General features: G+C 37.5%; 4 protein-coding genes, 1 long non-coding RNA gene and 1 other non-coding gene across 15 annotated transcripts in view; 4 read left to right on the top strand and 2 right to left on the bottom strand.

Annotated features, from left to right (window-relative positions):
- Window positions 1-1,564, top strand: part of LOC657917 (forkhead box protein P1) — a 46,193-nt gene extending 44,629 nt beyond the window's left edge. For 8 of the 10 annotated variants that reach the window (XM_015980651.2, XM_015980653.2, XM_015980638.2 and 5 more), the window contains 2 exons: window positions 35-150; window positions 201-1,564. In XM_015980651.2, coding sequence (XP_015836137.1) covers window positions 35-150; window positions 201-420 — 336 coding nt within the window. In that variant the 3' untranslated portion in view covers window positions 421-1,564. The remainder of the gene's footprint in view (window positions 1-34; window positions 151-200) is intronic. The other 2 variants (XM_015980637.2, XM_015980646.2) reach the window with 1 other exon arrangement.
- A 936-nt stretch (window positions 1,565-2,500) lies between these two features.
- Cib2 (Calcium and integrin binding family member 2) lies at window positions 2,501-3,759 on the top strand. Its single transcript, XM_964487.4, has 4 exons — window positions 2,501-2,854; window positions 2,900-3,020; window positions 3,071-3,218; window positions 3,269-3,759. Exons 1-4 carry the CDS (start codon window positions 2,769-2,771, stop codon window positions 3,484-3,486), a joined length of 573 nt encoding a protein of 190 aa, XP_969580.1. The 5' UTR covers window positions 2,501-2,768; the 3' UTR covers window positions 3,487-3,759.
- On the bottom strand, window positions 3,499-5,500 carry LOC100141918 (uncharacterized protein). The gene is made up of 4 exons (XM_001812798.4): window positions 5,346-5,500; window positions 5,062-5,296; window positions 4,623-5,009; window positions 3,499-4,552 (listed from the first exon to the last, which is right to left on the bottom strand). The coding sequence occupies exons 2-4, from the start codon at window positions 5,293-5,295 to the stop codon at window positions 4,139-4,141; spliced, it is 1,035 nt and encodes a 344-aa protein (XP_001812850.1). The 5' UTR covers window position 5,296; window positions 5,346-5,500; the 3' UTR covers window positions 3,499-4,138.
- A 3,645-nt stretch (window positions 5,501-9,145) lies between these two features.
- On the top strand, window positions 9,146-9,226 carry Mir9a (microRNA mir-9a). The gene has a single exon (NR_036316.1). It is a non-coding gene; the product is annotated as a microRNA mir-9a (primary transcript).
- Window positions 9,151-10,475, top strand: LOC135267205 (uncharacterized). Its single transcript, XR_010335561.1, has 2 exons — window positions 9,151-10,100; window positions 10,196-10,475. It is a non-coding gene; the product is annotated as an uncharacterized LOC135267205 (long non-coding RNA).
- Window positions 10,476-11,480: 1,005 nt separating this feature from the next.
- LOC658236 (uncharacterized protein) lies at window positions 11,481-14,845 on the bottom strand. The gene is made up of 10 exons (XM_964642.4): window positions 14,708-14,845; window positions 14,087-14,330; window positions 13,854-14,022; window positions 13,513-13,804; window positions 13,015-13,464; window positions 12,704-12,967; window positions 12,471-12,659; window positions 12,272-12,421; window positions 11,860-12,219; window positions 11,481-11,806 (listed from the first exon to the last, which is right to left on the bottom strand). The coding sequence occupies exons 2-10, from the start codon at window positions 14,323-14,325 to the stop codon at window positions 11,658-11,660; spliced, it is 2,262 nt and encodes a 753-aa protein (XP_969735.1). The 5' UTR covers window positions 14,326-14,330; window positions 14,708-14,845; the 3' UTR covers window positions 11,481-11,657.
- Window positions 14,846-14,854: the final 9 nt, after the last annotated feature.

The following is a 14,854-nucleotide window of genomic DNA, read 5'->3' as shown; positions in this document are numbered from 1 at the left end:
ATTTGTTCAGTTTTCTCTTAATAATTGTGGCCAGTTTATGCAGGCTTCGTTAATGGACGATAACAATTTGTCGTTTATAACGGGGGCTTCGTCGTTGCCTAGCAGGCCCAGAGACAGCTCCGAATCCCCGGTGCACGACACGCACATGAGGTACTTTCCAGTTATTAGAATTTAGCGGACGAATGAATATGTATGTGTAGGTCTCCTCCAATGAACGGAGGTCTGCACATCAAGCAGGAGAGCATGATGAATCAGGAGCACCACGTAACGCGAGAGCAGGAGCAGATGCACCACATAATCAAGCGCGAGATTCACTCGGAATACGACGAGATAGAGCCGGAGCACCCGCAGAGGGACACCATGGCCGAAGATCTCACAATTGCTTCCGAACACAACGACACAAGCGTACTGGACGCGTAGTGCGCGAAGTGTTCGGCGAGAATTCATCAGGACAACTTCAAATCTGTGCTCATTTAAATTCCCAATTAGAAAAATTGAATTTCGTTTAGGATGAAGTAGCAGCATATCTCATCGAGTGAAGGATGAACATTGTTGGATTTTGTACATTTGTGTATAAATATAGAACTGTTGAATCTGCGAATGGGAGTGTGTTTACGTACTGTTAATTGTTTAGTACCTAAAGGTTGTCGGATGTTGTATAATCAGTATGCGTATAGGATATTTCATTTGATTTTTTTATTATTAATACAGGGTTCTTTGTTACTTGGTGGACTCGGCGCTGCCTAACTCTTACGAACAGATGAACTGTTGCCAACCGTACGATCAGTTTATTTTAGCATATCAGTTGCTATGTGTGCGCCACAAAACAGGGAAAAACCGAACTAGTAGGTAAAGCCAACCGCACTGACGTGTTCGTATTATTTGTGTTAGAAAAATATCGTTGCGCTCATATAGTGATGTAAAATAAGCAATATTGTAAATTATTTATCGTTAAGCATTCGTGCTATTATATTCTATCTTTAAACGAAGGGAAATTTATTCCATATCATTATCTAAAGTAAATCATATATCAGTGTAAAAAAGTAGTAGAGACGTTTTCCTATATACATACATTAGCTGATTTCGGTCATTTTAATTCGCCAAATAATTCTCACACCGGTTATTTATTGCGATTCTCCCTTTATTAATACGAACTTTGCCAAATACATTCGCGTTCATGTGATAGTACCTTAGTTCAGATTGATTAACTATTATAATTATAAATAAAAATTATAGATAAGTATTAAACGTGGCCATTGCATGGAAGATCATTTATTTGCTACAATATAAGTTGGTTGAGTGTAAATATCGCCGAAGCTTGGCGGAAAATTCCTGTCTATCGGCCCTATCAGCCTTACCAGTAGCAATGCCTACATATCATATCTTACTAGTTTTACTGGCATTACCGCTCCCCCCATTTATATAAAAGGTGGATCGAGCATTCTTTCCTGTCGGGGTATTTTCTACTCAACTCTCGATAATTGTGTAAACTGTAGGTACTGTATATTTTTTTCATTTGTTCGAAATAATTAACATTATTTACAATAAAACAAGCAATAAGGTTTTTTGTCGTTTCACTTTCTTTAACTAAGCCGTAGACGAGGTAAGTTCACGCCGCACTGTGCGAAACGGAGGATGTTTGCCAGCTAACTTTTGTCACTTCTTATTTATTATTGCATTTGTTTTAAACAATCACCCCACTTATTTAATAAAATGTTCGTAAAAATGTCTTATTGATTACCCTTTTCACGAATTAATCAACTAATTAACAACAAGCATCAACTACGTCATCGTGACACTTGAGATGCGCAGATTAATTCGATAAGATCAAATCAATAAAAAAATTCTTTTCGAAAGTTAAATTTACTTTACCAATTGATATTAATTTAACTATTTGTCTATCTCAAGGTCGGTGTCACGTTAAATTACACAACATACAAGCATTTGAATGGAGTAATAATCTGCCGCTCCGTTAAAAAATATTAAAAAAAATTTTTGAACGATATCATATACAGCAGATAGCTCCCTCTTTCGACTTAAAAGTAATAAGTTGTAGGTTTTAGTTTACGAAAAGAAATCTTTTATGAACAGTTTTCTATTTACTGTAAGTATTTTTACGCTTAAATACAGTACTCGCGCCTAGGTTGCGCTGCTTAACAAGTTTTAGTGTCATTTTTATTTCTACTAAGAGATGGCAACCCCTTCGCTAGCATAGCTACTCACTCACAGAGGACACTCACAAGTTCTTATTGAATGTGCTTTTACAGAAATCTTTCAAGAAAAATTAACTAATTAACTAATTAATTAATTATCGAAATGACCGTAGAACATAATGGAATTATTTTCGTCTTAATTATAATACAGTTTTTTGAAAATCGTTTTCGAAATTGCCAAGCTTGATTGATTGGATAAAAAACGGTATTTGCAAGTCTAAATTTATTCATTACGTGGACTTGTAGTATGTATTATTGAATTGTAATTTTATATTTGGCTTATTTTAGTATCGTGATTACATCATTTGTTTGAATAATAAGTAATCAGTTTATAAGGCAATCAATCTAAATTACTTGTAATTAACGCTTGTTTTTACATTATATTAAAATGGATTTATTTCCCAAGAAACAGTTGCAAAAACTGTTCTGGATCAATATTAATTTCATTTAATAAATGACTCAACCACACCTTCAGCTGCTCCACATCTGACCACCCTCAGAATTTAGTTTGTAGCACAGCTCTTATCGGTGATGTTTCGTGTTTCCTAAACCACCATGGGAAATAAATTATTGACATTTTCGGAACAACAATTAGAGAATTATCAGGACTGTACTTTCTTTACGAGAAAGGAGATTTTAAGGTATTTCGTTCGTCTTGTTGATTTATTTAACCGATGTTGCCTCAGAGTCCACAAAAAATTCAGAAATATTCGCCCCGATTTAATCCCGAAACGTATGCGGCAAAACGAGCAAGTCACGATTAAAGTACCACTGGAGGATATTGTTGAAAAATTACCCGAACTGCGGGTAGACGTAACAGTGTGAGGATCAGTCAGGTATTAAAATGAGAATTTTAGGAAAATCCTTTCAAAAAACGCATTTGCGAAGTGTTCTCCCGCGACGGGAAAGGAAATTTATCTTTCGAAGACATTCTGGACTTGCTTTCAGTGTTCAGCGAGCAAGCTCCAAGGGACATAAAGGTTTTTTATGCGTTCAGTATATATGGTTGTAAAAACCGGTATATATTACGGCGATTTTATTTTATAATTTTATAGATTTCGATAATGACCAGTATATCGGGTCCGACGATTTAGACAACACGCTGCTTTTGCTCATGCATCAGGAACTAACACCTGAGGATCGGCAGCAAATCATCGAAAAGGTTATAGAGGAGGCAGACGTTGACGGGGACGGGAAGTTATCTTTCATGGAGTTCGAGCATGTGATTACGCGCGCACCCGATTTTCTCTCCACTTTTCACATTCGGATATAGCCAAATCAATGATCAGAAACAATAAAATTTATTTATGCTTCAAATTACATCTCATATGTACATCCAGGAGGAGAAATATAAGAATATAACAGTAATATGAAGAACAAAAGGCACGTATAACACACACGAAGTGATTGTCGCCAAGTCACAATCATGAAGTAACGAAATAACGAATAGAAAAGTAGTTTTATTAGTCTCACAGCTACATCGTATTAAGATTTCTTTGTTGATTATTGTATTGAACATTTATGAATAAACCACAGTTGGCCGCTACTTATTTTTTTGATTTTTTTATTTGTTACCTAGAGATAATTAAATATGTAAAGTACCAGTCGAGGATGCTGAATAACGTTGTCAGGTCGGCTACATTCATTCTTCTTCACGTTCCACTTGAACAATGATCAACACAACAGCAATAAAACAATGAACAACAATTATTTATTACAGTATATATGTATAGAGCCTGAACGTTCACTATAAATAAAAAAATATATTTATGAAATCGTCTTTTCTTTACATATATACCGTCTCCTTAGGCATATTAGCAATAACATTAATTGTCCGATAATGAAGTTATGCCAAAAATGAGAAATAGTAGATATCGTGAATCGTGAGGTAGTTATCAGCGAGGCCCAGTAATCACAGACAGTCATTAGTAGAGATAATGTGAGGATCTTCGACGGATCGGTGGCGGACGTACCAGTCTAGGATGAAATGGACCAAGAGCGGCTTCGTTCGTTGACGAAGCGCTTCTGTAAAGGACAGGGAGCCGAAAGCGACATGGTCGCTGGGGCCACTGGTGGTTCAGCGTCCAGTAAAGAATTGGACTGAACGCCGAATGAGTGTGGCCAAGAAGTAAGCTGTACCGTTGGACCGTTGCCGGAGGAGACGTTCCCAATTCGCCGCAAAATTGGCACACTATATAAGGAAACCAACATACCGCGAAAACAATCGCCACCCATAGCAAAGAATTCGCCAGACGGCGACGACTGCGGAGCGTGCTGGTGGGCGGCTGGGAAATGTCTTCGACGCTCGTTTCGGTCGCCTGGAGCCTGTCTCTACCGTGCTGAAAACGATATCAAATAGTGACGAGCAAAAATGAAATGCACGAAATTGAACGTCACAAACGGTGGTACCTTGGAAATCCCGGCAACAATGATAACGTGGGTCGGTCTCCGCAAGAGGGGCATTGGTAAGGGTAGTTCGCCGTGCTTGGCGCGGGCAGTCAGGGAAATTGCAGTGAGCTTAGCGTGCACTCCTAAGTGACTTACGAGCACCGCACAAGCTGGCAAAACATACACCAACAGCACATGGGTGATAACTAAGCTTTTCCGCCATGGATGTTTAGAAATAAATTGTGTACCAGATAATACTGCAGCGGAGATCCAGGTGATAATGACCGCAGTGTTAAGCAAGTGTCTTCTCCGTGCAACTTGCCCAGCTGGCCTGTAACTTTTAATCGTGAGGTAACGGTCGACAGATATAGCCATCATCAATAAAGTGCTAGCAGAAACAGGCCAGGCCTAGGGGAGTAATAGACTGCATTGTTGTGGTCCCTTCATTACACTGTAATACCTGGATAAACAGAGCGATATATTTCCAAGTTTGGGTCCAGTTTGAAAGGACGTAGAGTGCCGCAGTGACAGGGCCACTCAGGCAGCATACTAGAAGGTCCGCGAAAATGAGACCAAAGAGCAAAGGACTGCGAGTTTTGGCCCCGGGACCGCAACACAGTGTCAGACAAAGTGTCCCATTGCCGAGAACACCCACCAAAAACATGCACCCATATATCGTTATTAAATAATCCATTCTAAAATCATAACTACTCAATGAAACATCGTATACATACACCCTTATACCGTTGGTCACTGGATCTGTTTCATTTTGGAAAATACCAAAGTCTCAGTTATTGGAGCTAGCAGTATTACATGTGCTAGGCAGTAACGACAGGGCAACACCCACCTGAAGCTGCAACCCCATACTGCCACACTGCCGCCCCCAGCATCCGTCTCTCCCTCCGAATCGTAAGCTTTCGTTAAGCTTCGTGAAAAGCGAGGATACACATCGACGCTTTTTTTCAAATTATCCTGCCACCCATACCCGACAATGCGTTTATTTGGAGATTTACATACATTACATATTTTTCCGATTAATGCTACTTCTTTCAATTATAATTACTTTATTAACAAATTTTCGAACAGTAACTCAACATTTTGTGAAGAAATAGCAGCGAGTTACGCAGCGAAAAATAAAGAACTTATTTATTTATTTTTTATTAAAGGGTTATTTTCGTGAGCTACAGCGCGAAAGAGTCGCATTTCTTTCTTTATCTTATACTTGGACTCGCCTGGACAAACAGTACAATTGATTTTTTGTTTTTAAGAAAATACGTTATTTACATTTTTTGGAGCTGTATCAACAAGCAGCATTTTTATTTTGGTGTAAATCCGGAGCTCGAGACGTCAAGCCCGGACACTTCGGGGAGCGGGGACAAAACCTTTGAAGGTGGCACCCACTTTTCAATCCTCACTGTTCCTCACAGTGAATTTAATTTGTAGAAAATAAGATGATAAAGTAAAAATACACCGACAATTCTAAAAACTTTGCCTTAGAAAGTATTTGTCGCAGCTACAGTTTTTCCGCACAATTTTCTCTCGGAAATCTTTTTTTTATAAAATATATTGAAATTACCTCTCAATCAGAACTGATTTTTTTAAGTAAATATTGTTAGTAATTTGACTGGAATAAATTTAATTTTTTTGGCTTTTAAAAGCCAAAAGAAAATTCGTATATGAGTTGGATTAGAGAATTGAATAAATTTAAATAAAGCATAAGAGTTATAAAAGCCAGTTTTTCTGCAAGAGCTAACCACAATATACAATTTAAGACATCATGACGTTAGCATTTTTTCAAAGCAGCGGTGTTTGGTTTTCGGATTTTTTTTATACAGGTCTTTATACGCAAAAGGAAGCAACGCTGTCTTCTAGAAATAATCAAAACTTAATTACAGTAGGTAGTAAATACCTTATACCGAGTATAAAACATAAAATAAAATAAAATAAAATAAATGAATAAATAAAATAAAAAATTCAATGAGCGGCAAAATTAACGAATGAGCTTATTAAAATCGAGAATAAAACTAACAATTCTTTGTTTTGCCAAAAGTGCCAGGTCGCAGATAGATTTCTTAGTTCAACCATACCAAAAAACATTCAAATTTTAAACAAGAGTGTATCAGAGATCATCATAATTCTCCACTTTTTAAATGTTTAAATTATATAATTGTATTACAATAGATCAAAATATTTTCTTCTATAATTTCCAATCTAAAACTGTAAAGGTCAAACTTTTACAATATTTTTTTTTGTAATTTATAATATAATATTTTGTATAGAAGCTATGATTTTCTCAATTTTGAAAGGGGTTATTTCTCTTCTTTTTTGGTATTTCATTTTACATATTTTATTGTATTGTTTATATATTGTAAAGAGTACTCGTCCATTTACCTATTATATTGTCCACTATAGACTAAGAAGTCTGTTGGAAATAAATTATTATTATTATTATTATTATTATCGGAAATTTTGGGGGGGTGCAAATTTTAGATGAGACAACTAGTGCAAAAATATTGACTTGTTTGCCGAATTCGAAGATCGTTGAAGACGTAAATAATAGAGTGGCATTTGAGATTTGAATACGTATTTATTGAAAATCTGAAAAAAAACTGATATTAGACCAATTTTTTTTACTGTTTTAACTTTTTTTCTATGAATTCAAAACACAGGTAAACAACGTTCGATCTTTTTGGCAATAATCAAGATTTCTATCATTACCGAAAAAATTACCGTAGAGGTATATTATTTTAAATCGCTTGCCGAATTCCACAATTTTTACTTTGTGTGATGAGTATTTAATTCAATGCTTGCCGATTGCAATTTAATTGATGAAACGTTGCTTTTATCAATTAAATGGACGCTGCACAGTGCATAGTTGCAGACATAAAAATCCCTGACCAAACACAGCTTAACAAAGCTCAATACGATCATTAAATTAATTAAAATGTGTTGATGCTGTTTATAACAGAGAGGGGTTGCTATTCCACGGCTTAAATTCCTTGATACCTAATGAACCCGAACGGAAAAAACCCCAACAACGTGTTTCGAAGCCATTTATTCTCCCATCTTCACACAAAAATATGGAAACTACATCTCAAGGCAGCCTGTAGATTTTTCTCGTAAATGTGATTAAAATCGTTAGAAACGGCTCGGTGGCAAGGTTTGCAATAATTTTATCGTCGGTTAACACAATCCGCCATCCAGATTTCGTGCGAGTAATCGCCTACGCGTGGAATGCAGCGCAGTCTCCGCACTCAGCAGTCAGGAGTCCGGCTAATTCTTCGAGTTTTCGGTTTAGACATGCGACTCCCTACTAACTGGGCGACCTTGGTGTATACCTTGGTCAACCACCGGACAGTGGATCCACAATCATGACAAAAGCACGTTCGCATAGTTGCCAATGGGTGCTTTTCCACCAAAATCCGATCAATTCCATAAACAAAACCGCATTTATTACTTTATTAAAGCATCCAATTCAGGATTTGGGGCTGAAAAGAGTATGTTTTTGTTAGGGTTCGAGTCAGTAATCGTGTGATTACTTATAAGAAGTAAATGAGAGATCTGGCGTTAAAATCTCCGTGTTTGCGGAGTGAGGTCAGCAGTTGTATTGCTTGGGCAAACATTGATTCTTTTCGGATGTGGCATGGGTTTTGGCACGATTGGTCGGTGTCGTGGGATATGTGTGCATATGAGGTATCCATTTATCGTTTGGAATTTGTGACCGTTGAAGTTGTATCATGGTACATTAGTTTATGGCCGAACGAAACGACCGAAGACCACATTCCTGTCACACAATGGCTGTGTTACAGCGCGGGAGGCTGGACGAGGTCGCGGAGGAATGAAACTTGACTGGACTGGCTGGACCGGTTATGGTAATACCGGCGGGTAACGTTCTATTCGATCATCCACGGTTTCTTGCGTTCATCTCGGGAGTTCAACTGAATTTTGAGCAAATCGGCCCGAATTTTCGCATCCCGATCGGCGCAAGGCGGCGGCGGACTGGGCGGGCGCCAGGCGCCGCCGGTGAGGCAGGTACGTATCCTGACGAGTGTACGGTTACTTATGCATATTTAATGCGTGTATTTGCATCGTGCAGCATATGTAGCAGTCTGGCAGCAGGTATAGTAAGTGTCGCTTGCAATAATTCCGAATATCGCCTTGAGCTTAGAAAGTTTGGCAACGTAGTGACATACAGCATACAGGCCAAGTTAAGGCTTGGCTTTTAAAACTGGTTTCCTAACGATCAAGTTCGAAGACTGGCCGAGCACCGATGGCGATGGCGATGGGGAAAGCAAAACGTCCCACTTGCCAAGCAGCCCGGAGCCCGCGTTTGGTCAGTTCTTCAAGTGCGTTCGGAGATGATGTTCCCTTCTGTTATTTCATTGTAATTTTAACACCTTTTGCCCTTTTCAAGTATCACTGCTTGTGCGGGAGGTGATAGACTGTAGCAGTATCACGTGGTTGGTGCGCGCATTATTCATTTTTAATTTGCATTAGTCGCATCTGCGGTATGTGATACCCTCTGGAGTTATTGCTCATTGGAACTGATATTTTCTTTGGTTATCTAGCTGTATGAGTATTGTTTAATAACATCATAAAGCTAGGTTACCGGAGTTAAAACCAGTTTCCATACATCCTCCATTTTATCGGATCATCAATTATTGGCGACTTGGTGAGGCAGACTTACACGATACACTTGTATTTCTTTTATATGGAAATTAATATTGATAGCGACTGCGGGATTCGTATCAAAACTTTTGGGACGAACTCGCATCAATATTGCAATATAATACAATTACTCAATATGACTATTGACAGGTCTGCATTAATTTCGACACTGCATTACTTTGCTATTAACCTCGTCCACATATCGGGGTTTTCTAAACCACACCATTTACATGTTATGATGTCACGGTACTATATAATACAGTAGGTATCCCACGCATTATCATATTTATCAAAAACAGTAATTAGTTAAAAAAATATCTTAATAAAACTGTAGGTGTTGGAAACCACTAACACATTTTGAAAGTTTATTTAAACGCTATTTGTTTAGTTAATTATTACAATCTATTTTTAGTGAAGTTGCATCATTTCAAATTCTCTGGAAAAATTTTGTTGCTCAAATTCCCACTAATTTTATCAAATCGAAATTGTTGATGGACGACCGAACGCCGCAACCGGGGCCATTTTAGCCATCTTTGAATCCGGGTTGATTGCTTTTATTAATTTGCATTTACATCTGCTTAATCCAACTTTGACTTTTAACGAATCTATCTGATGTGGTGCAACGCGTAGCTTTATTGCGTCATGAAATCGACGAAAACGTTAAATGATTGGACGAAATCACAGTTTGCCGGAAACAAATACAATTTTTATGTATTGGCCGGTTTCGAAAGGCATCCGCTACTGCTATTAGCACAAATTAATCGAAAGCATGATTTTAGCGCTAACAACGTCACATAGCCACGTCTCAGAATTGGGATTTATTTTTGCCAGGTTGGTATTAACGAATTTAAATTGAAACACGTTATTCCGATCTCTGATGAAAAAACTTTAACTTTGTGAAGCGATCTAATTTTTTCCTTTTCTAGGTGGAACCACCACTAACACGAAGAAGACAAGACAAGTGCCCAATTCTGCGTGAAAATGAAAATTGCTGCGTGTTTTTAAACCCATATTCAACACAAGCTAACAAATATTGTATCTATTATACCTTATTAATTATTACTTATTCACTACATTCGGTGTTCGGTAAAAATGCCGCAAGCTATACATAATTAATTTCATTGTTCATTATCCGATTTTAATAAATAAGTTGTATGCCAAATACCTTCAGGGATAATAAATAAAACTAAATCACTACAAACTGGACCACTTTTATATTTTTTTATCTTTTTACTTAAATAGCGTCTTACAGGTAGGAGGGGGAAGCGAAGTTCAATTTTATTTTTAATTTATTTAAAAAATGGAGAAAAACAATCGATTTATTACTCGCCTAATTTTACGATAAACAATAAAATCGCTTGTGAGTAAACGCGATTAATTAAAAGAGGCGTTAATGATTATTGTGACTCGAAGTCTTTTGTTTTTGTCTTTTTGGCTGAATCCTAAAAAAATTCTTATTATTATAAAAGAAGATACAGAACAGCGATGTGAGCTTAACATTTTAAGTCTAGAAACAAACAATTTTTATTAATTGTAAAGAAGTAATAATTATTTTGATTTTCTTACATTTCTAATTAGGGTTCAAAAATTATTTTTTTTCTGGCCACTCACAAATAAAATGTAAAATATTAGGCTTTCGAAAATTTTGTGTATTTACATTTAAACAAATGTTTAATAAAAATCGTCGAATACATTATTAAATTATACATTAATGCATAATGTGCGTATCAGATACGAATTCTTTTAATAAGAAAGATTTTGTTAAAATGTAAACTTTTGTTCAAAAGTTATAATAAGTGAGATATGATTTTTTCAGATTTCGCTGAAATGTCAATAAGTCGAAGACAAAAGACGCTAGCGGGATGCGGTTTTGTCCAAAATTATGTGCGACTATTTTTCTATAAAGCTTTTTAGTTTTATACCAAAATCCAACAGAACAGTCATTCAAAAAACACAAAATCAATAAAAATTATCGGACAGTTTTGCGGAAATCTGCTTCCTTCATTTTCATCCGAGGTGCGTGCGTTCTGCCAGATGAACATTCGTTTTTTGTCCCTCTTCAGTTTCCCAGTTATGCAAATGCTCTTTTAGTTTTTACTTAAAACTGAAATGTTATCTCGATCAAATGCCTGGTTTCCAAAAGTTTTGCTCATTTTGCATTTCCGGCGATGGAGTTCGGGTTTTTTGCCGATTGCAATAGTCAAGAACTACTTAAGTTTCTAAATTTTTATTTTATTATAAATGCATATTCAAAAATTCAGTTACAGATGTACTTCTAATATATAAAGAAACTGACGTGGCATTTAAAGCTTAATTAGTTTTGGTTATACTACTTGTGACCACCTATTTATGTCAGGTCATGTACATTTTGTTAAAAATATGTAATCACTAATTTAGGTACTTAGAAGTAAAGCAGTAAACAACAAGCATGACGAAAATCATCAAATTATTTATAAGCAGTTTGCCGCAGCTTGAACACTTGACATTTTCTAGAGATATTGTGTATTTGATGTTGTTGGGGAATCGGCAAGATTTGTCTAAAATGAAAATAAATGTATCACAGTCATTTATGTTGGTTTTTGTAGTTTACCTGTGCAACGAACGTTCGATGTCATTCCTTGGACAGAAATATAAATCGGAGAGCAATCGGTTAGGGACTCATCGGTGCAAAAAGTACTGATGTCTCTAGTCAACTCGTTGGATTCGATGTTTGTACAATTGGCCCCAGTGGCATTTGCCCTCGGATTGGCATCAGTTCTCGATATACACACAGCGATAGTGCCAGCACCTTGTCCCCGAATCTTCAGCGTTTGTCCATCCTTGAAGTAATTCGGCGAAATTTTGTGATAATTAACTGTGGTGGGTTGAACGTATTGTGTTATTTCAAAACTGCTGGTTTCGTCAGTTTCGAAAGAGGAACCACATTTAGGGTTGACAACACTTCGTGGTACTACGGTTGTAATTGGGGACAAATAAAGTATAAATAATTATCAACAAATTACTTTTTTTCAATCTGGCAACGATATTTTCGGCTGCATGTCGCAATGTCTCGTCGCTACCTTCAGAAATCGTGAAAACGTCTGTGTTGGAGTTTGTGGCGATGTCGGAATACGACTCTTTACTTTCTGATCCAGCAACAATAATTCTAACGTCTTAAAAAACATTTGTATTGAAGAAAATATATTTCAAGTAGCTAGTTACCGGGCAAAACGCTTTTGAAATCCTCTTTTTCACTTTGAACATAACTGCTTTGGCTTGAAGTTGGTTTGTTATGTGGCAGCATTAGGACAATCATCGACTGTCCGGTCAAATCGGTGGCGTTGTCTAATTTCGCCTTAAAAGCTACTTCCGCCGTTTGTATAGCTTTGCTATAGTCAAACCCGGTGGGATCTAAAACTGAAAACTAAAAAAACATTTTTGAGTCAAATGCTCACATTTTTGGTGTTGGGTGACGTTATACTGGTCATAAAAGTCCAAAATACTGCTCGATCTATTGACAATTGTGTTACAGTTGGTACCGTCGTAAATTGTATAAGAAGTTTCGTATTTATTGACATCGATGTTTTTCAAAATGTGGGAAATAATCGGCTGAATCGTTTGATAAGTCCAGGTCGTATCGACAAAAATTAATAAATGTGAGGACACTCGCTCAATTACATCTTCTTCCGCCGAACACTCTCGATCCTTCAGATTGGTATCTGAAAAGTGGGTCCTTGGTATTTCAAATTTAACGTTGCCTTTTTACCTAAATAAGATCTCAAGCTCTCGACAGCGTACTGAGCAAACGTGGGGAAGTTTTGCTTGATGGGTGTGTAATCGTACTGCGATTCTTGATCTAGCAAGTAATTAAAAAAGGAAGTTTGTTGTACAAGTTTGTCACTTGCTACTAAATCTCGCATTAACTTATTCCGGTTGCACACTCGTGCCGTATCGTTAAAAACCCCTCTCCCGTAATAAAGATCTAAAATTTGTGAAATTTTGATGTCACTCGACTGTGACTTCCACTTTTGGATGTTAAGAGCCAGAAACAAGCCATCGAGGCTCCCACGAATCTCGGCATCAGTCAGATACAAGTGGTCCTTATCCGAATTTGCCAAAAAGTAGTATTTCCGGTCAATGGTCGTGTTCCAGCTACCCTTATTTCCGACAACTCGTGGTTTCCCTACTTCGTACAAAGCAACCTCCGACAGTTCCCCTTAAATGAATGCTTTTATCCAGAATTGCAAAACCCGTGCTAAAATACCTGCAAGTGTGCTAGCATAGGCCGAGTCGACGCTACCATTGACTACAGGCACAGAATTTGGCTGAAAACCGGCCGCAATCCCGGCAAACAAAATCCCAGCTTTGACTTCGCCCCATTTCGTGTAAACAACGCCGCTTTCAACGGGGCACCGATTTTTCGGTTGGTCGGCTTCCACAAACTCAGTTTCTCGTTTTTCCACCCGGGATGTGTAATGTTCGATTTTGTTACACACGGTATCGTCGGCTAATTCGTGCAAATCAATCGTACTCGAAATCATAAAATGGAGCGAACACTACGGAAACTCGCATTAGCTCGGTCAAATATTTGGGTTTTGTATTTACGGCTTGCAGCGGCGTTAAGCTGTCGTTATTGAAATTGTACGCGTTTCCGGGCGTTATCTTCTTCAACTGGACCCTGTTCTTGAAAGACTCCTTCCCCTTGGGGCTGAAGGGGATGCCCTGGGTGCTGTCCAGGTCCTTCGTGGTCCTCCGGATCCCGTCCTGCCGAAACCTGCCCAAAGTTAACCCATTATATCGAAATTATTTCGAAAACTCCGAGAGTGAAATAACAGTACCTGTGGAGAATTTCGAAAGAAAGTTCTCGGGCGTCCTGGAATGCGTTTCCATCTTCGATTCTTCGAATGATGTCAATTAGGACGGTCATGTCTGATGGTAATCTGTAGTCCCTTATGGCAAACTGGGTGGTATTGTAACACTGTTGCAACGCCGGGGCGAGATTTGTACCGGCATTGTCTTGACATAAACTCGAATTTATAAAAAATATAAACGCTACAAAAATTTCTAGCACTCTCATTTTTCCTGCAAAGAGAGAATAAGTATAATGATCACACCTAGAGCATTTCAACACATTGTATTATCGCAATCTGATAAACATTCTAGGTAATATGAGGTCACAATAATTCGTATAAAATGGGGCAATGGATGCGCTGTTCTCTCAGATTTTTAAAAATATTCCTTTTTTGCGTACGAGGCTTTAATGACTGATTTAGCTTGATTAATGTGCAACTTATGCAAATATAATTTAAATAGGCAGGGATGGGACTGAGTTTATTTGAACAAGATAACGGAAATGTCGCCATATCAGATGCAAAGAAACTTTCTTGGTGGTACACACGTGTGGTGGAGCAATCACTTAAGAAGTTTTAGAAAAAGCGTTATATGATTAAAATACTTACCCTGAAGACGAATGGCACAACAATATCACACATGTACTGTAGTGAAATACACCTGTAAAATTAAACGGGGCACTGGCGTAGATTAGATGATTCAGTATTGATAAGATAAGGGCTAGTATTTTTTTAGTAAATATTGACAAAGAATCG

Source organism: Tribolium castaneum, chromosome 10 (genome assembly GCF_031307605.1).
Source record: "Tribolium castaneum strain GA2 chromosome 10, icTriCast1.1, whole genome shotgun sequence".
In the NCBI taxonomy this organism is placed as follows: Eukaryota; Metazoa; Arthropoda; class Insecta; order Coleoptera; family Tenebrionidae; genus Tribolium; species Tribolium castaneum.
This window is presented reverse-complemented; position numbering and strand designations above follow the sequence as displayed.